At 37.6% G+C, this 14,367-nt stretch overlaps 5 protein-coding genes and 1 long non-coding RNA gene across 6 annotated transcripts; 4 read left to right on the forward strand and 2 right to left on the reverse strand.

Annotated features, from left to right (window-relative positions):
- The first annotated feature begins 133 nt into the window (after window positions 1–133).
- Window positions 134–2,864, forward strand: LOC149725967 (spastin-like). The gene is made up of 2 exons (XM_089891068.1): window positions 134–1,769; window positions 2,148–2,864. The coding sequence occupies exons 1-2, from the start codon at window positions 876–878 to the stop codon at window positions 2,703–2,705; spliced, it is 1,452 nt and encodes a 483-aa protein (XP_089747194.1). The 5' UTR covers window positions 134–875; the 3' UTR covers window positions 2,706–2,864.
- Window positions 2,272–7,203, forward strand: LOC149725968 (nucleolar protein 9-like). The gene is made up of 13 exons (XM_089891065.1): window positions 2,272–2,394; window positions 2,866–3,114; window positions 3,275–3,371; window positions 3,680–3,844; window positions 4,181–4,279; window positions 4,433–4,553; window positions 4,758–4,950; window positions 5,203–5,343; window positions 5,571–5,675; window positions 5,879–6,097; window positions 6,308–6,413; window positions 6,552–6,704; window positions 6,764–7,203. Exons 1-13 carry the CDS (start codon window positions 2,380–2,382, stop codon window positions 6,793–6,795), a joined length of 1,695 nt encoding a protein of 564 aa, XP_089747191.1. The 5' UTR covers window positions 2,272–2,379; the 3' UTR covers window positions 6,796–7,203.
- LOC149725969 (UPF0489 protein C5orf22 homolog) lies at window positions 6,581–8,699 on the reverse strand. The gene is made up of 9 exons (XM_089891079.1): window positions 8,567–8,699; window positions 8,221–8,366; window positions 7,866–8,015; window positions 7,706–7,816; window positions 7,500–7,653; window positions 7,329–7,447; window positions 7,194–7,272; window positions 7,000–7,142; window positions 6,581–6,950 (listed from the first exon to the last, which is right to left on the reverse strand). Exons 1-9 carry the CDS (start codon window positions 8,618–8,620, stop codon window positions 6,839–6,841), a joined length of 1,068 nt encoding a protein of 355 aa, XP_089747205.1. The 5' UTR covers window positions 8,621–8,699; the 3' UTR covers window positions 6,581–6,838.
- LOC149725970 (protein FRA10AC1 homolog) lies at window positions 8,692–10,620 on the forward strand. The gene is made up of 9 exons (XM_089891084.1): window positions 8,692–8,852; window positions 8,902–9,008; window positions 9,189–9,315; window positions 9,447–9,523; window positions 9,576–9,780; window positions 9,843–10,015; window positions 10,085–10,173; window positions 10,233–10,326; window positions 10,558–10,620. The coding sequence occupies exons 1-9, from the start codon at window positions 8,841–8,843 to the stop codon at window positions 10,598–10,600; spliced, it is 927 nt and encodes a 308-aa protein (XP_089747210.1). The 5' UTR covers window positions 8,692–8,840; the 3' UTR covers window positions 10,601–10,620.
- A 292-nt stretch (window positions 10,621–10,912) lies between these two features.
- On the reverse strand, window positions 10,913–11,757 carry LOC149725971 (uncharacterized). The gene is made up of 2 exons (XR_016386341.1): window positions 11,615–11,757; window positions 10,913–11,272 (listed from the first exon to the last, which is right to left on the reverse strand). It is a non-coding gene; the product is annotated as an uncharacterized LOC149725971 (long non-coding RNA).
- Window positions 11,048–14,332, forward strand: LOC149725972 (Golgi reassembly-stacking protein 2-like). Its single transcript, XM_089891078.1, has 11 exons — window positions 11,048–11,186; window positions 11,485–11,565; window positions 11,635–11,724; window positions 12,087–12,200; window positions 12,506–12,592; window positions 12,645–12,775; window positions 13,010–13,151; window positions 13,282–13,429; window positions 13,502–13,585; window positions 13,721–13,939; window positions 14,143–14,332. The coding sequence occupies exons 1-11, from the start codon at window positions 11,124–11,126 to the stop codon at window positions 14,214–14,216; spliced, it is 1,233 nt and encodes a 410-aa protein (XP_089747204.1). The 5' UTR covers window positions 11,048–11,123; the 3' UTR covers window positions 14,217–14,332.
- The last annotated feature ends 35 nt before the right edge of the window (window positions 14,333–14,367 follow it).

Genomic DNA, 14,367 nt, shown 5'->3' on the forward strand with positions numbered 1-14,367 from the left:
CATTGAAGCGTATAGTCACGTGGGTAGCGTGATCACCACGTGACTATTGTGAAGTAAATAGTAGTGATTGTTACGTCACTCTAAGGTTGCGACAAGCTCGTGTTCTACCATTGTTAAGGTATTGTGACGTAATATATACAGAGAGTTTAGAATATATGGTATTGTGACGTCAGAACAGGTTTGTGTGGTGTTCATTGTTTAGTATTCGAGTTTTGAAACTATGTACCTTCTATATTGCATTCGTTATACAAAGGGTTTACCAAAGTTAATGGGAGTGTATTGTGTGTTTGGTTTCCAATTCCTGGTTTCAACTACGTTATGTGATTATATATGTTTAAACAACTATAAAGGTTGATTTAATATTTGGTTCGCATGTTTGAAGCGAAAATGTTTACACGTAAGTTGTGCGTTTGTGGATTGCTGGGGTATTTTGATGGATTATAACCTTGTGTTTATTGAGGACTATTAACGCGTATATTTAGATTTTGTAATGTAAGTTGAAGGTTATTGTTGAGTATTGTGATGTCATAGTGATCAGAGAAAGTGAAAAACCAATTAATTTTCTCGTATTTTTAATTTGCACTTTTGCAAGAACGGATCCGTCATACTCTACAGATGCTGTGTTTTAAATATATCTGGTGGAAAACTTATTTATTCATGACACCTCGTATTGTTCTCTTTAACTTGTATATTTAAATGCATTACATGGATTGCTATTAGAACTTTTATAGGATAGTTAAATATACGGACTTACTTTGTTATATAGTAATCTTGCTGTATAAGCATTACAACATACTACGTACATTTATTTATCGTGTTATTGTGATGTCATAATATGTTTATCCACAGATTGTTAGGTTGATTGTGACATCACAATGTCATCGTTGCTCAGTCGTGTGAAGCGCCATCATGAGGTTGCGTTTAATTACATGACGAGGGCGCTAGAGATCGACGAAAATGAATCCATCGTTGATAAAAAGGAAGCTTTAATGTTGTATCTATGTGGGGTGGGTGAATTAGAGAAGGGGGTTAATATTCGGGGTGGGGGGGTTCCCGGAGAACGGGAGAAAATTAATCGACTTCAAACAAAAATGTTGAAAAATTTAACAATGGCAAGAGAGCGAGTCAGCGTTTTATCCAACAAGAAAGATGAGTCAGCAAAATCTACTCAAAGTTTGAAAGTAAATTCAAGTAAAAGAAACCATTCACCCACCACGAGGGGTAACTCTGGGTCAACGGCCAGGGGTAACTCTGGGTCAACGGCCAGGGGTAACTCTGGGTCAACTCCCAGGGTTAACTCTGGGTCAACTCCCAGGGGTAACTCTGGGTCAACTTCCAGGGGTAACTCTGGGTCAACACCCAGGGGCAACTCTGGGTCAACATCGGACAAACCAACCAAAAAGAAACCGAGTAAAACTCTACGTTCGGTGCCCGAAGAAATGGCTAAGAGGATTATGGACACGGCTGTTAAACCTGAGGGGAACATGGTTAAGTTTGATGACGTTACGGGGCAACATACAGCTAAACAAGCTCTGCAAGAAATCGTCATCTTACCTGCTCTACGACCGGACTTATTTCACGGGTTGCGATCCCCCGCGAAGGGGTTGTTATTATTCGGGCCCCCCGGTAACGGGAAGACACTTCTCGCGAAGGCTGTGGCATCGGAAGCAAAATCGGTTTTCTTCAATATTAGCGCAGCCACGTTGACGTCAAAGTGGGTTGGGGAAGGGGAGAAGATGGTGAAGGCGTTGTTTGCCGTCGCACGGGAGGTAGGGGGGTTTGGTTAGTTATTGGGGTAATGGAGTCGACTCTTTTGTAAATATTAAGTTCCATGGCTTTGCTGCAGGACCCCACCCATATACGATAATTCGTTCATAATTCTTCCTCTCTATTACTTTGTATGGTGTCACGCCTCAGTGAACCCATGAGGTTTCACAAAACAATTGTTTGAAGCCAACCTGGCTTTGTACTACTATGTTATTATGTAACTACTGGTGATTGTGTAATATTGGAAGTTAATATCATGTTTAATTCAGCATTATGTAATGTAGCAGCATTATAGTCTAAATATGAGTTCAACAATCCATATTCATCGTCCAATGCATATTAAAGTTAATGTTAACCATAATATGATGTTTAATCCCCAGGTTCAACCGAGTATCATCTTTATCGACGAGATTGATTCTCTCCTCCGGACACGACAAGAGAATGAGAACGACTCGACGCGGAGGTTGCAAACCGAGTTCCTTCTTCAGTTTGACGGGGTGGGCTCGGGGGAGGGGGATCAAGTCCTAGTCATGGGAGCAACCAACCGACCTCATGAACTTGACGATGCTGCGTTGAGGAGGTTTCCAAAGAGGATCTACGTTCGGCTCCCAGATGTTGGGACACGAGGTGATCTGATAAAGATGTTGTTGAAGAAACATGACTCACCACTAGGTGACAGGGAGATTAAGGAGCTTGGGAGGCGTACGGAGGGTTACTCATTCAGTGATTTAACGGAACTTGCGAAGGATGCTTCGCTTGGTCCCGTGCGTGAGATCCCGCAAGCTATGTTCACAACTATTGACGTGAACTCGATGAGGAAAATCAACTTTAACGATTTCTTGAAATCTTTGAAAAAGATTCGCCCAAGCTCGTCGATGGAACTTTTGAAAACTTACGAGTCATGGAATAGTCACCATGGCGATACTAGTGACTCGTGAAAAATATATTGTTTCTATGTTCCTCTGGACCTGTGGTTATAAATGGATGTTATTATTATTTCTATGAATTGTGCGCTTAAACGTAAATTTGGTTGTCATGGAAATCTTATATATAGTTCAAATTATTCTTTATTTATGATGTCACAATTTATTTGTTTAGATGGATGACATCACAACAGATGACAATAAGTCGACCTTTGACCCAGCCACTGTGCCGTACCTCAGGCAAGCCGATTCTATTTTTAGAAATGGGTTCGAAGACGAAGAAATGAAAAATATTTTTCTTGAGAATTTTTTCGAGGAAATTGTTGGAAGCGAAGTAAAGTTGAGTTTCATGAAATCTTCGAGTTTCATCCTCGAACAATTTGTGGGGGTCGCGACCCCAAAGCATTTGTTGCAACTTTTGAAGGTGGGTTTGTTGTGTTGTTGTAAATACTTGATGTAACTTATTTATCTTCACAGTGATAGTGCCTACTTACAAGTTAACGTGCATATAAGTCTATTAGCGAATGTTTAACGAATTTTTTTATCTTATTATGACATCACAAACATTGATTATGACATCACAGGCGTACAATGATGACATCATAGAGGTAGCGGGTAGCCAACAAGCGAGTCACGTCGTGCAGAAAACTTTGAAACAAATTGTTTTGTTACGCAACAATGGTAAGAGGGGGGCTGTAACATTTGTGGCAATTGTAATAAACATCTAACAAAAGGGTGTAACTTGGGTAAAGCTTAAACTGTGGTTCTCGAACATGATGTCACCCCTGTTTCAAAACTTACAGTGGCATGCCTCCCATCTTGCTTTCTTTGATGAAAATGTTGTTTAAGATGAAAAACTGAAGTTTAGTTCAAAACTCTTCTAACATAACGCATGTCAGTAAACCTGCTGCCAAACCACGTACAATAACAACAGGCCGTGATAACGAGTGTATAATATGTTTATGAAATTCACAATGCAACCCCCACAGACCCGGATAACTCAACATGGTCGGACATCGACGTCACCCTACATGAAATATCCTCGTTAATATGCGAGGACATTCCGTCATGGTTGACCCACGTTCATCAATCGCACGTAGCGAGGTCAATGTTTTCAACACTAGGGGGAGTTATACTCGCCACCAAGGATTCAGGTGAAAAAAATACTATTAAAAACAATAACTTATTCTCAACACATAAACGTATATATGTATTACTGTATTATACAGTAAAGTGGGGAAAGATGGGTCACTTTCATTCTATTTTCTCGTCCCATTTAGTAGTAAACAAAGAACTTTCAAAGAAATATAAAACAGTATCCTCACGACTTTCATAGACCGTTGTTAATTGTTTAAAAACACGATCAGGATATTTGGATATCATGTACCAAAAGTGTCCCATCTTACCCCACAGTATTATATGTTTATAACAAATTTGGTAAAAGCAAAATATTTATAAAACAATGTTTGTAACTTTAACCCCACTTACAGGAAATGATGTCATAATACCGACCCTCCCCCAACCCTCTATGACATCACTGAAGGTGTTTGTTGACGAGGTTTGTAAACTCAAACGGAAGAATCTTGTCGGTGAGTTCAACAACATTATATCTATATTTTCACGTTCATTATTCTTATAAATATTATTTCCATGGATAAAAGTTACTTTACCAGATAGTTATTATATTTTATTATTTTTATGTTTTCACATCCTTCAAAATTGAATATTTCTATGTTTCATAGAAATCCTCACCAACCAAAGTGGGACACCTAGTGTCTCGATATTATTGCGAGTTTGTAACATTCGATCGGAAGCGTTAATAAGATCTTTATGTGGGAAGATATTAAAAGCTTGCGACGAGGGGTGAGCATAGATATCTAACTAAGGTTATCGTTGTTTGGCTGAATAAAACATTGGTGTAACAGCGTTAATGTTTTGTAAACATAGACATCTTATATATGTGCCAAACATAGACATCTTATATATGTGCCAAACATAGACATCTTATATATTTGCCAAACATAGACATCTTATATATGTGCCAAACATAGACATCTTATATTCCAGGACGTTGTTGATTTTATCGAAAGATCGCACAGGAAGCCACCTAGTGGAGAGTTTGGTCGAGTTCGGCGATGTGGAAACGTGTCGGAAAATCTTCGAAATAATTTCCACAGACGAGGAAAAGTTGGTGGAGCTTGCCTGCCACCCGGTGGCTAACTTTGTGGTGCAAAAGTTGATCGAGAACGATAAGATTGAGGTTGGTTGGTTGAAAGAAATCTCCTGGTTCGTTATACTTGGGACATCATCAGCTGTTAAGTGTCTTGGAATGTTCACACCTGCGATGGGGTGTCAAGCCATGAGTTTGTCAACTTATGGGATACGCACTAAATATTGTACTCCAACACTTCATACAAACAAGTTACGTGCATATATTATATATACTGATGCGGCTAGGTGTATTATAAGTGTGAGAGATGATATACTTAATATATAAGTATTGTTTATTTAGTTTGACGGCATATTCTCGATCCTCTCAAAGGAAATGTTGAAAATTATTAACGCGGGTCGCCCTGGGGTCGTCGTTAAACTGGGTGAGGGGTGTGTGCGTTCACCCACAACGCAATCTACGTTTGTTACCATGGTGATGAAGGTGGGTGGTTTCCCTAACGTGGGATTCATAGATATCATATATATTGTGGTCATTTATAGTGGTTGTGTTTTATTATTGCTGATAAATTAGTTTTATATCACATAGATATCTTCAATTAAACATTTTGGAACAAAGTCTTTCATTCAAACACCCCAAATATTTTGCATCGAACATTAAATTTTATCATCTCATGCTGTTGTAGTATTTAATAGAAATATTATATCCAGGCATTCAACTGCGACGATGACGAGAAGAAAAAGTTGATTGTCCCTCTAGTGGCGAGTCTTTCATCTTATGATAAAATGTTCTCGAAAACATTTGATCCCGATAAAGTAAGCATAGAAATAATATATTCATCCACATTTTATTTGAATAAGAAACGGTTAATGTCAATTTATGTAAAAAATATCAAGCAAAAATACAATTCCTTGAATTAGATTTCTGTTTGATGCTTGTTTGTAGTAATTAGGCATCATTATGACATCATTAAGACATCATCGCTATGATATCCCTAACCATGACCTTTTGACCCCAGCCACCCACATTCAAAGTAGCGTACCACGGTTCGCTTCTTCTGCAAACAATCCTCAAGTTCGACAAAATATTTGTTTTCGTCAAAAGTTTTTTGGAAATTCCTTCCAGCCACACGGTGACCCTAGCGTGCTCTGCTCCAGGAAGCCACCTAGTGGATGCTTTTTTTTCGTCGGAAAAAGTTCGTGCAAAACGGAAATTGAAGTGGATCGAAAAAACAAAGGTTTGAAAATAATTTGAATAAAAGTTTTTTAAATAAGTTTGTATTAAATATAACTGTGAATCTGGTCCTGGTCTAATGCGCATGAAGTTGGACGATTCTCGTAACAGAAGAACAGTCAGGATAAAGTTCTATGAAATATGAAGCATCTTATTGTGACAGAGATGCATTTTAACCATTAAATATTTATTTAATACAAGTTTTCATTCCTAGGATGTTTTCTTCAAGATTGCGATGGATAAATACGGAAGTCGCGTTTTGGAAAATATTTGGCGTCAATCCTCGATTAAAATGAAAATAATAATCGCTGAGTCGTTGGGTAAGTTTATAGCTGAGTCATAATATTGTATTTTAGGTTTAGCAGCCACGTTTTTATTTGACGCCCAAACTTCCTTTTCTTTGTTGTTATAATTAATTTGATCTTCGCTATCGTATTATGACATCATAATACCCACAGTTCCCCACGAGTCTTCATTAACGAACGACCAACATGGAAAACATATATTTCGTAAATTTGCGATTCGACAATTTCATCAAAGAAACGAAGATTGGAAAAGTTTTCAAGAAAAAATAGAAAAGAAACGAAAAATGTTTCAAGATTTTCTGCCAGGTAAAACAATTGTTGATTGTGATGTCATAATAAGTAAATATTTCATTGTTTTGTTACAGATGAACAACAAAAGAAGAAAAAAAAAGTTTAATGATGTCATCGATGATGTCACAGACCACAGTATTATGACATCATCAATATGAATGGATGACATCAACGTCATGGTACAACGACCTCAACATTTCCTCGACTTCTGATTGGATGAACTCGACTTGATGTTTCGGACAATAATCATCGATTGAAGACCTACATTATGATGTCATAATGGTTGTTTATTCATGCATCACATGGTTACCTAGCAACCGTGACCATCACCGGTTTCCACGGAAGGTTTTTCAAAATATTTTCAACTTTTTTTAAACTTCCTTGAATTTCTTCGTTCGTTGCCACGTGGTGGGGTAGGGGGGGTTCCCCTGTTGCGCAACCTGCCCCGTGGATCTGAAACATAGATATCTTGTAATATTTATTTGATTTCTATTAAACACAAACAATGTCGTAATCATCAGCCTCCAGTTTTCGTCCCAATTTATTTTCATAATTTTTCACGATTTGTTGAAAACTTAGGAATCTGTGAAAAAAGGAGAATTTTAAGGAAAAGACAAAAACAAGCAGATGTCATCCAACCTCCCATCTACCATGGACCCTCGACCCTCCTCATCCCCGCATCCGGACTTCATCTTCTCGATCCAAGATCTCAATTCATCCAATTGTTCCCTTCGAGTTGCCAAGCAACCATCAATATCCTGTAAACAATGATGTCATTGATAATGACATAATCAGTAATGACATCATTACATGATCGTCCGAATGTTGGAACTTGTAAATCCTCGTGAGCTCGCTGAGGTCACCCGGTGGAAACATATCAAGGAACGGATTTTGTGTCGAGAAATAATCGAGGTCGATATCGAGGACGTAATGTTGGTTGGGGAGTAATATATCGGTGGGGGGGCTGGAATGATGATGTCATAAGGGATGATGTCATTATAACATCACAAACCCACCTATTGTCCTCAACATCAACAACATATAAAGTAACGAGCTTCTTATTCAACATAGAAACCTCATTAACATAAACGCAATCGCTCAGGAAATACGGGTCGTGGCATGAAACACTGCAAATATTTATTTAATTCACGGAACTTGAAGTTAAAAACAACAAACCATAATTTATTTGTAACTTTATCCCGACCAACATAGAAACAATATGTTCCTTGTTTTATCTGGTTTGCCCACCGTGGTTTAAACCAAACGATCGAACTAAAATGTCCGGCGTACACGGCTGGTAGAATCCAATTCTCAATTGAGATTATTCTGTAACAAATAATAAGATAATGAACATTATGACATCACAAATAACTAAATAACATATTAAACCATGTTTCCTGTACAAGTCGGCTTCATCAAGGTAAATGAAACATTAAAATATATAATATGTCATTCAACCCCGATAAGGGTAACTTGTATAGAATATTGAAACAATCAGCGTCAAAGTTAACTCAAAGAAATGATTTTTTACTGGAACAAAATATTTTTATTGAATATTTGTCGCGCATCGAAATCTTCTGGGACTCCTAGGTCTGGATGCGAATCGAAATGGATGAGCGCAGAATTATGGAGAGGGAGGTGTTTGGATCCGATGCAACGGTAGATTGGGGTAAGGACCTGGGGGTAACTTGGTTATAAAATAACTAGTAGTTAAGTTACGAAGTTATATGTAGAGTAAAAGTATGTGTTTATAAGTATTTAGTTGTGAATAAATGTAACTTATTTAACTGCGGTTGTTACCACCTACTTGCGGGTGATTGTTATCTTATTATTACGCATATTCTACAACAATATTCAAGAATACACCTCATTCTTACGTCATTATGATATTCAACCACGTGAATTGGTATCTTCTGGAACTTTTTACTCATCACAACCACGTTTGTTACGTCACAAACCAAAATATCTTATCAGGGTAATTCCCGAACATCTTTGTTTATGATGTCACAATCATTAAATCAAGCGGTTCACGCTTTTGTTTACAAATCTGGCAACACTTTTACACAGTGCTGCCAGTGAATTCAGGTTCGTTCTATACACAATGCAACGATCATTACAGAGAAATTGATCTGGCAACACTGACAGTGGTCTATGGATTACAACGTAAGTTTAATTTAACTTTATTTAACTTAAATAAACAAAGATTCTCCAGATCGGGAGTTACGGTTCAGAGTTCAGTGAATCGGCGAGTGGGAGCGAAGTTCAACAAAATAAAATAAACAAACAAAGAAATAATGAATTGTACAAGAAACCTGACAGGTAATTTCCATTGTTATAACTTTTTTAATATAATCATAACATAAGTATTTATATCTACGCATACGATAGTGGAGATTAATTAAAACAACGAAGAGAAGGGAATTAGCTGCAAAACCACAGTCGTTAAACACTATAAATAAAAACTACTGTTGTGTCATTATTAACATTATGACATCACAGTGGTAGATTGGGATTATTACATCACAAACATCGAACGTTAAAACCATCGAAGAGGTCAGCGACGGATCTTGTTGACATTGAGGAAGGGAAGCGGATGCGATATCATGGGTTGCTTGCGATGGATGCGGTGGGTAAAGGGGGTTGCACACGTGGTTGTAAGCGGGCACAAGGTGTATGAAACGGAACAAGTTATAACGACTGTTAAATAAATAATTTTCATTCATTCAACATTCATTAATAATCTCTTTATATTTTTAGTATCAACGTCACAAGAAGCTGGTGAACGATTACTTGTTCCTATACGGAGGAAAACGATCAGATTTCACAAGAGATTCGTAAGTTGGGGGTTCGGGTTCAAAGCTCTTTGGAATAAAAGTTATGTTTCAGGTCCAAAGATAAAACTGATCATGATGTCATAAAGGAGAATCATAGATTTCTATGGGAGGAGGAGGAGAGTGAGAAGAGTGGAAGAAGTTGGGAGGAGAAGTTGGCTTATAAATATTGGAGCAAATTATATAAGGAATATACCATATGTGATCTGGCTAAATATAAAGAAAATAAAATCGCATTAAGATGGAGAATTGAAAAAGAGGTGAAATTTTTTTTAAGTTTTAAAAAATAATAATTAATTTTAAAAATAATAATTAATCGCAGGTGATCTCGGGCAAGGGTCAATTCATTTGTTCGAACACCAAATGTGATGAAAGGGAAGGATTACGAACTTGGGAAGTTAATTTTAAATACACAGAGGGTGGGGGGATGAGGAATACGCTGGTCAAGTCACGATTGTGCCCCGAGTGTTCGTATAAACTCAATTATCGGCATAAGTATGTGGTTTCTATGGTTGTTTATGTTGTTTCTATGTTCTTGTTGTATGATAATAATGTGGGTTTTAGAAAAAGAGACGTAACAAAGAAAATTAAAAAACCTGATCGACGAAAAGATAAAATGAAGAAAATTAAATCGGAAGAAATTGAAACATCAGGTATTTGAATATTCACCTACAAACTTACAACCGTGTTACAACAACTTGTTGTGTTTTAGACCCCTCAACTTCAAGTCGAGGTGGAAACCCCCGCCCCGATGATGACGACCATATTTGGACGAAACCTATACCTGTCGAAGATACCAAGTCAAGGTATTGTGATGTCATATGCATTGTGATGTCATATGTGCATTGTGATGTCGTATATGCATTGTGATGTCATATGTGCATTGTGATGTCATATGTGCATTATTTGGGATGCATTATTATTGGGTATATTGGGTACAACCGTTTTTATCGATAGCTTGTTTAACAGCTTTTCTCTTTTTTATCGTGTTCATTGAGATAAATGTTGATTTGTAATTGATGTTTGTTCTCTTCCAGGGAAGACGAATTTGAAGATTATTTTGACGGATTGTTTCTTTAAATAAATTAAACGAATATTTATCGTTGTTGATATTGTTATTTGGGGTAGAAATATCAGCGTAGGAAGTAATATGTGTATGGGGTGGGGTAGTTAGTGTAGAGGGATTGTTACTAAAGTTGGGGGTTGGGGGGTTAGTATAGCAAGATTACTATATGTATATGGGTTATGTGAAGTTGTACGGAGGAAAGTTATCAATTGTGGGTTAATGTGCTTTATTGGGGTTAGGGGTTAGGAGTTTAGTTGTTTGGAGTAAAATTATTAATACAATATTCAGGTTACTTAAGATTAGAGTTAATAATTCACATATATATAAGTGTGTAAATATGTGGTTTATTGAGAATTTTCAGGTAAAACGCGTTTAATTCATTTAAAACCTAGTTTGCTATTTCTATGGAACACCGCATGAAGCGGTGTGAATTTGTTGTAAATTATGACGTTGCATGTTCAGTCATGCGTAACAAGTAGCGTCAATCGCGTTTTCATTGTTTTTATTGTTGCGTCACAGTGAGGACAACATCTAACAATGGGAGCTGGGAATAGCGTTGAGATTCCTGGTGGTGGAACTGAGGGGTATCATGTTTTGCGGGTCAGTGTTTGACTATCGGTATCATTGCAATTATGTGCATGCTTCACGTTTCGGAACTAGTGAAGAATCCTCCAGAACAGATTAGGCTGGTGGAAAGTGTTTATTAGTTAGGGTTAGGGGGTATATGGGGGTTATTACTTATTACTGAGGGGTGGGTTCTTTACCGGCGTTTAAAACTGATTATTATAACTTTTATTAAATATTTGCAACCAACTGTGAGTTTTTTATATTTATTCTAAACTTTAATATAATTAATATACAATCACACTTTCCATTATTAACTCCTCGTTACTTCCAGGTCCAGGAGAATTCTCCCGGTTACAAGGCAGGGTTAGAACCTTTCTTCGATTTCATTGTAATGATCGGAAATACGAGACTGGTGGGTTGTTAGTCATAATTAACCTTTAATTTAAAAAAAAATATTTTACCTTTATTTATTTTGTATCAGAACAAAGATGACGATCGTTTGAAGGATTTGCTTCGAGCGAATGTTGAGAAACCCGTGAAGATGTTTGTGTACAGCAGTAAGACATTAAAGGTGGGTGCGATGGTTGCGGTGTATTAACTACGTTTCATAGGTTCATGGGCCTTGTGGTTATACCTAAATCCTGTTAGAATTAAAATATTAATGGAACATTAGGAAAATAAGAAATGTTAAAACTACTTGGTCAAAAACTACATTCCATAAAGGCTAAAACCTTAAGGTGTAAGTCAGTATAATAAAAATATAAAACTTACAAACTTAAATATATCGGCATCAAGCTGCTTTAACACAAAACAAATAACGGTATTCATATAATGTATTATTAGAAAGCTGTCTCCAAATAAAACATTATGCAAATGGCCCAAATTTTCCCACATATTGTCCGAATTCATTATAAATATTGGATTATCCAACAGATTCGTGAAGTAACTCTCACCCCAAGTAGTATATGGGGGGGTCAGGGTTTGTTGGGGGTTTCGATAAGATTCTGTTCCTTTGACGGGGCTAATGAGAACGTGTGGCACGTTTTGGTAAGTTTGGGTTTTACAAAAGAAACTGCAAAATATGAATCTTAATGCAGTTAGGTGCGTTTTAACCAAATAATAAAACATATTTGTAACAATTTAAAGTTTAGAAACATCTTTTTAACTCACATTCTTACCCAAATAATACCATTTTTACCCATAACTTTCTTAGTGACTGTTGTTTTTGCTGCCAATTCCCTTTTCTTCGTTGTTTTAATTAATCTGATAAATTCCAGCGTTAATTTTATTTTTAATACTTTATGTTACGCAAATTGTATAAAACATTGATTGGCATTATGTTTGTCACCCAGGATGTTGAACCGAATGCCCCCGCTTACCTCGCGGGGTTACGACCTTTCAGCGATTACATCATCGGTGCTGACTCGCTGTTAAGTGAGGTAAGATGACTCAGCTGGTATATATGATTTCTATTAATAGTATCCATTACAGCAAGACGATTTATTCACGTTGATCGATTCTCACGATGGCCGACAATTGAAGTTGTTTGTTTATAATAAAGACACGGATGCGTCGCGTGAAGTTATTATTACACCCAACAGTGCATGGGGTGGGGAGGGAAGGTACGGATATGTTTCAACCCCATTTATTGTAATGTTACCCCAATACACCATACTTACCCCTTGATATAGTAGCTTAGTGGTTAGTCCTGGCCTCTAACCAAGTGGTTATGGATTCAAGACTTAATGCAGCTACTATTGTGGGTGTATGTTCGGCCCCAGCACCCTGGTTTGTATCACCTATGTTGTAACCCCCTTCTATATATTATACCCACTATAACCACCACACCCCCACAGTATGGGATGCGGCATCGGGTACGGCTACTTACACAGAATCCCGATCCAACCTTTTACCGAGGGTAAAGTGGTGAGCGTCAAACATCCGACCCCGACGAACGTGGTCGACTCTCCTCCGACATCTAGTGACGGGTTTGCCGAGGTAAATATATGATGTCTATGTTTTGTGATAAATTCCAACCTTTGAAATTCGACATCATATTCAAAAGAACAACAACATTTATATATATTATTTCTATGTCATATATGTCTATATAATATTTTTATTTAAGGTTCAACTCCAACCAACCATGACGACAACGAACGGGTTGCCCACGGCAACGAGTAGCAACGTGTTGCCGGGTAACGCTGGGTTACCAACGTATGTTTCCATGGTTACCGATTCATCTGCTTCAGCGAGTTTCGCATCAGCGGTGCCGGGTATGACATCATTATTGATTATGACATAATGGTTGAATATGACATCATAGATAATTATGACATCATTAACAGGTGCGGGAATACCACCCTTGGTAAATATCTCGTTGCCGTCGACAACTTATTCAACGGACCTTCCACCAATCACACTCGAGTCTGGTAAGTTATGATTCAGGTAACATTCACAATGGTAGAAGGCCTAGAGGGTATGCATTAATCACTATGCCATAACTTATTGCTAGAATCCCCCACCTATAATACACAACAATGCAAATAACGACATTACCCCCCCAGGTATTCCCCCTCTCCCAGCGTTACCCAACTTCACCCTACCCCCGATGAACTTACCCCAGGGAATCCCCCCAATGAACTTATCCGAAGGAATCCCCCCAATTAATTTACCCGAGGGAATCCCCCCAATTAATTTACCGGGGGGAATTCCCATGCCCTCGTTGGAAAACTTAGCTGCAAGCCTGCCTCCAGTGGTGGACGTTTCGGTTGAACAAACGCAAGGTTTGTGACGTCATAATTAATCCTTGTGTAAACTATAATATCTTTGCAAAAACTTTTGTTTCTATGGCTTGTTGTTCGTCTGCTAGGTGTCGCAACCGCCCTTTTTTCTTCCAATTAACTGTAAACATGTTTTATCAACTGTTGTTTTGTCACATACTATTATATCATAATCATTTATGGAAATTCAAATCTTTCCATTACAGACAGCGAGCCACAAGAGGCAGTAGAGGGAAGTCCCATGATCGCGCCGTACGCTTCACCAGTTGCTACAAACTAAACATAGAAATCTCATTACACCTCTAATTATTCATCATAATGTATATTGTTTGTGTACAGTGACGTATGAAGCACAAGGTGCTGGAAGCAATGTTAATAAATATAAAGGGGAATTTATTGCTGTGTGATGTCATAATAAAAACGCGAGTTAT

This window comes from Ciona robusta, chromosome 13, assembly GCF_009617815.1.
Source record: "Ciona robusta chromosome 13, ASM961781v2".
NCBI classification, from domain to species: Eukaryota; Metazoa; Chordata; class Ascidiacea; order Phlebobranchia; family Cionidae; genus Ciona; species Ciona robusta.

What these genes read in the sequence shown, in the direction of transcription:
- LOC149725967 (XM_089891068.1), top strand. Translation starts at nt 876, where the DNA reads ATGTCATCGTTGCTCAGTCGTGTGAAGCGCCATCATGAGGTTGCGTTT. An exon ending in TGTTTGCCGTCGCACGGGAG is followed by an intron (nt 1,770 to 2,147) that starts GTAGGGGGGTTT and finishes TTTAATCCCCAG; the next exon opens with GTTCAACCGAGTATCATCTT.
- LOC149725968 (XM_089891065.1), top strand. An exon ending in TGTTTTGTTACGCAACAATG is followed by an intron (nt 3,372 to 3,679) that starts GTAAGAGGGGGG and finishes CAACCCCCACAG; the next exon opens with ACCCGGATAACTCAACATGG. An exon ending in CAAACGGAAGAATCTTGTCG is followed by an intron (nt 4,280 to 4,432) that starts GTGAGTTCAACA and finishes TATGTTTCATAG; the next exon opens with AAATCCTCACCAACCAAAGT.
- LOC149725969 (XM_089891079.1), bottom strand. Translation starts at nt 8,620, where the DNA reads ATGAGTAAAAAGTTCCAGAAGATACCAATTCACGTGGTTGAATATCAT. An exon ending in TCCAACATTCGGACGATCAT is followed by an intron (nt 7,448 to 7,499) that starts GTAATGATGTCA and finishes CATTGTTTACAG; the next exon opens with GATATTGATGGTTGCTTGGC. An exon ending in GTGATGGTCACGGTTGCTAG is followed by an intron (nt 6,951 to 6,999) that starts GTAACCATGTGA and finishes ATCATAATGTAG; the next exon opens with GTCTTCAATCGATGATTATT.
- LOC149725970 (XM_089891084.1), top strand. An exon ending in TTGTACAAGAAACCTGACAG is followed by an intron (nt 9,009 to 9,188) that starts GTAATTTCCATT and finishes ATGACATCACAG; the next exon opens with TGGTAGATTGGGATTATTAC. An exon ending in GATGGAGAATTGAAAAAGAG is followed by an intron (nt 9,781 to 9,842) that starts GTGAAATTTTTT and finishes AATTAATCGCAG; the next exon opens with GTGATCTCGGGCAAGGGTCA.
- LOC149725972 (XM_089891078.1), top strand. Translation starts at nt 11,124, where the DNA reads ATGGGAGCTGGGAATAGCGTTGAGATTCCTGGTGGTGGAACTGAGGGG. An exon ending in ACAGCAGTAAGACATTAAAG is followed by an intron (nt 11,725 to 12,086) that starts GTGGGTGCGATG and finishes ATTATCCAACAG; the next exon opens with ATTCGTGAAGTAACTCTCAC. An exon ending in GCATGGGGTGGGGAGGGAAG is followed by an intron (nt 12,776 to 13,009) that starts GTACGGATATGT and finishes ACACCCCCACAG; the next exon opens with TATGGGATGCGGCATCGGGT.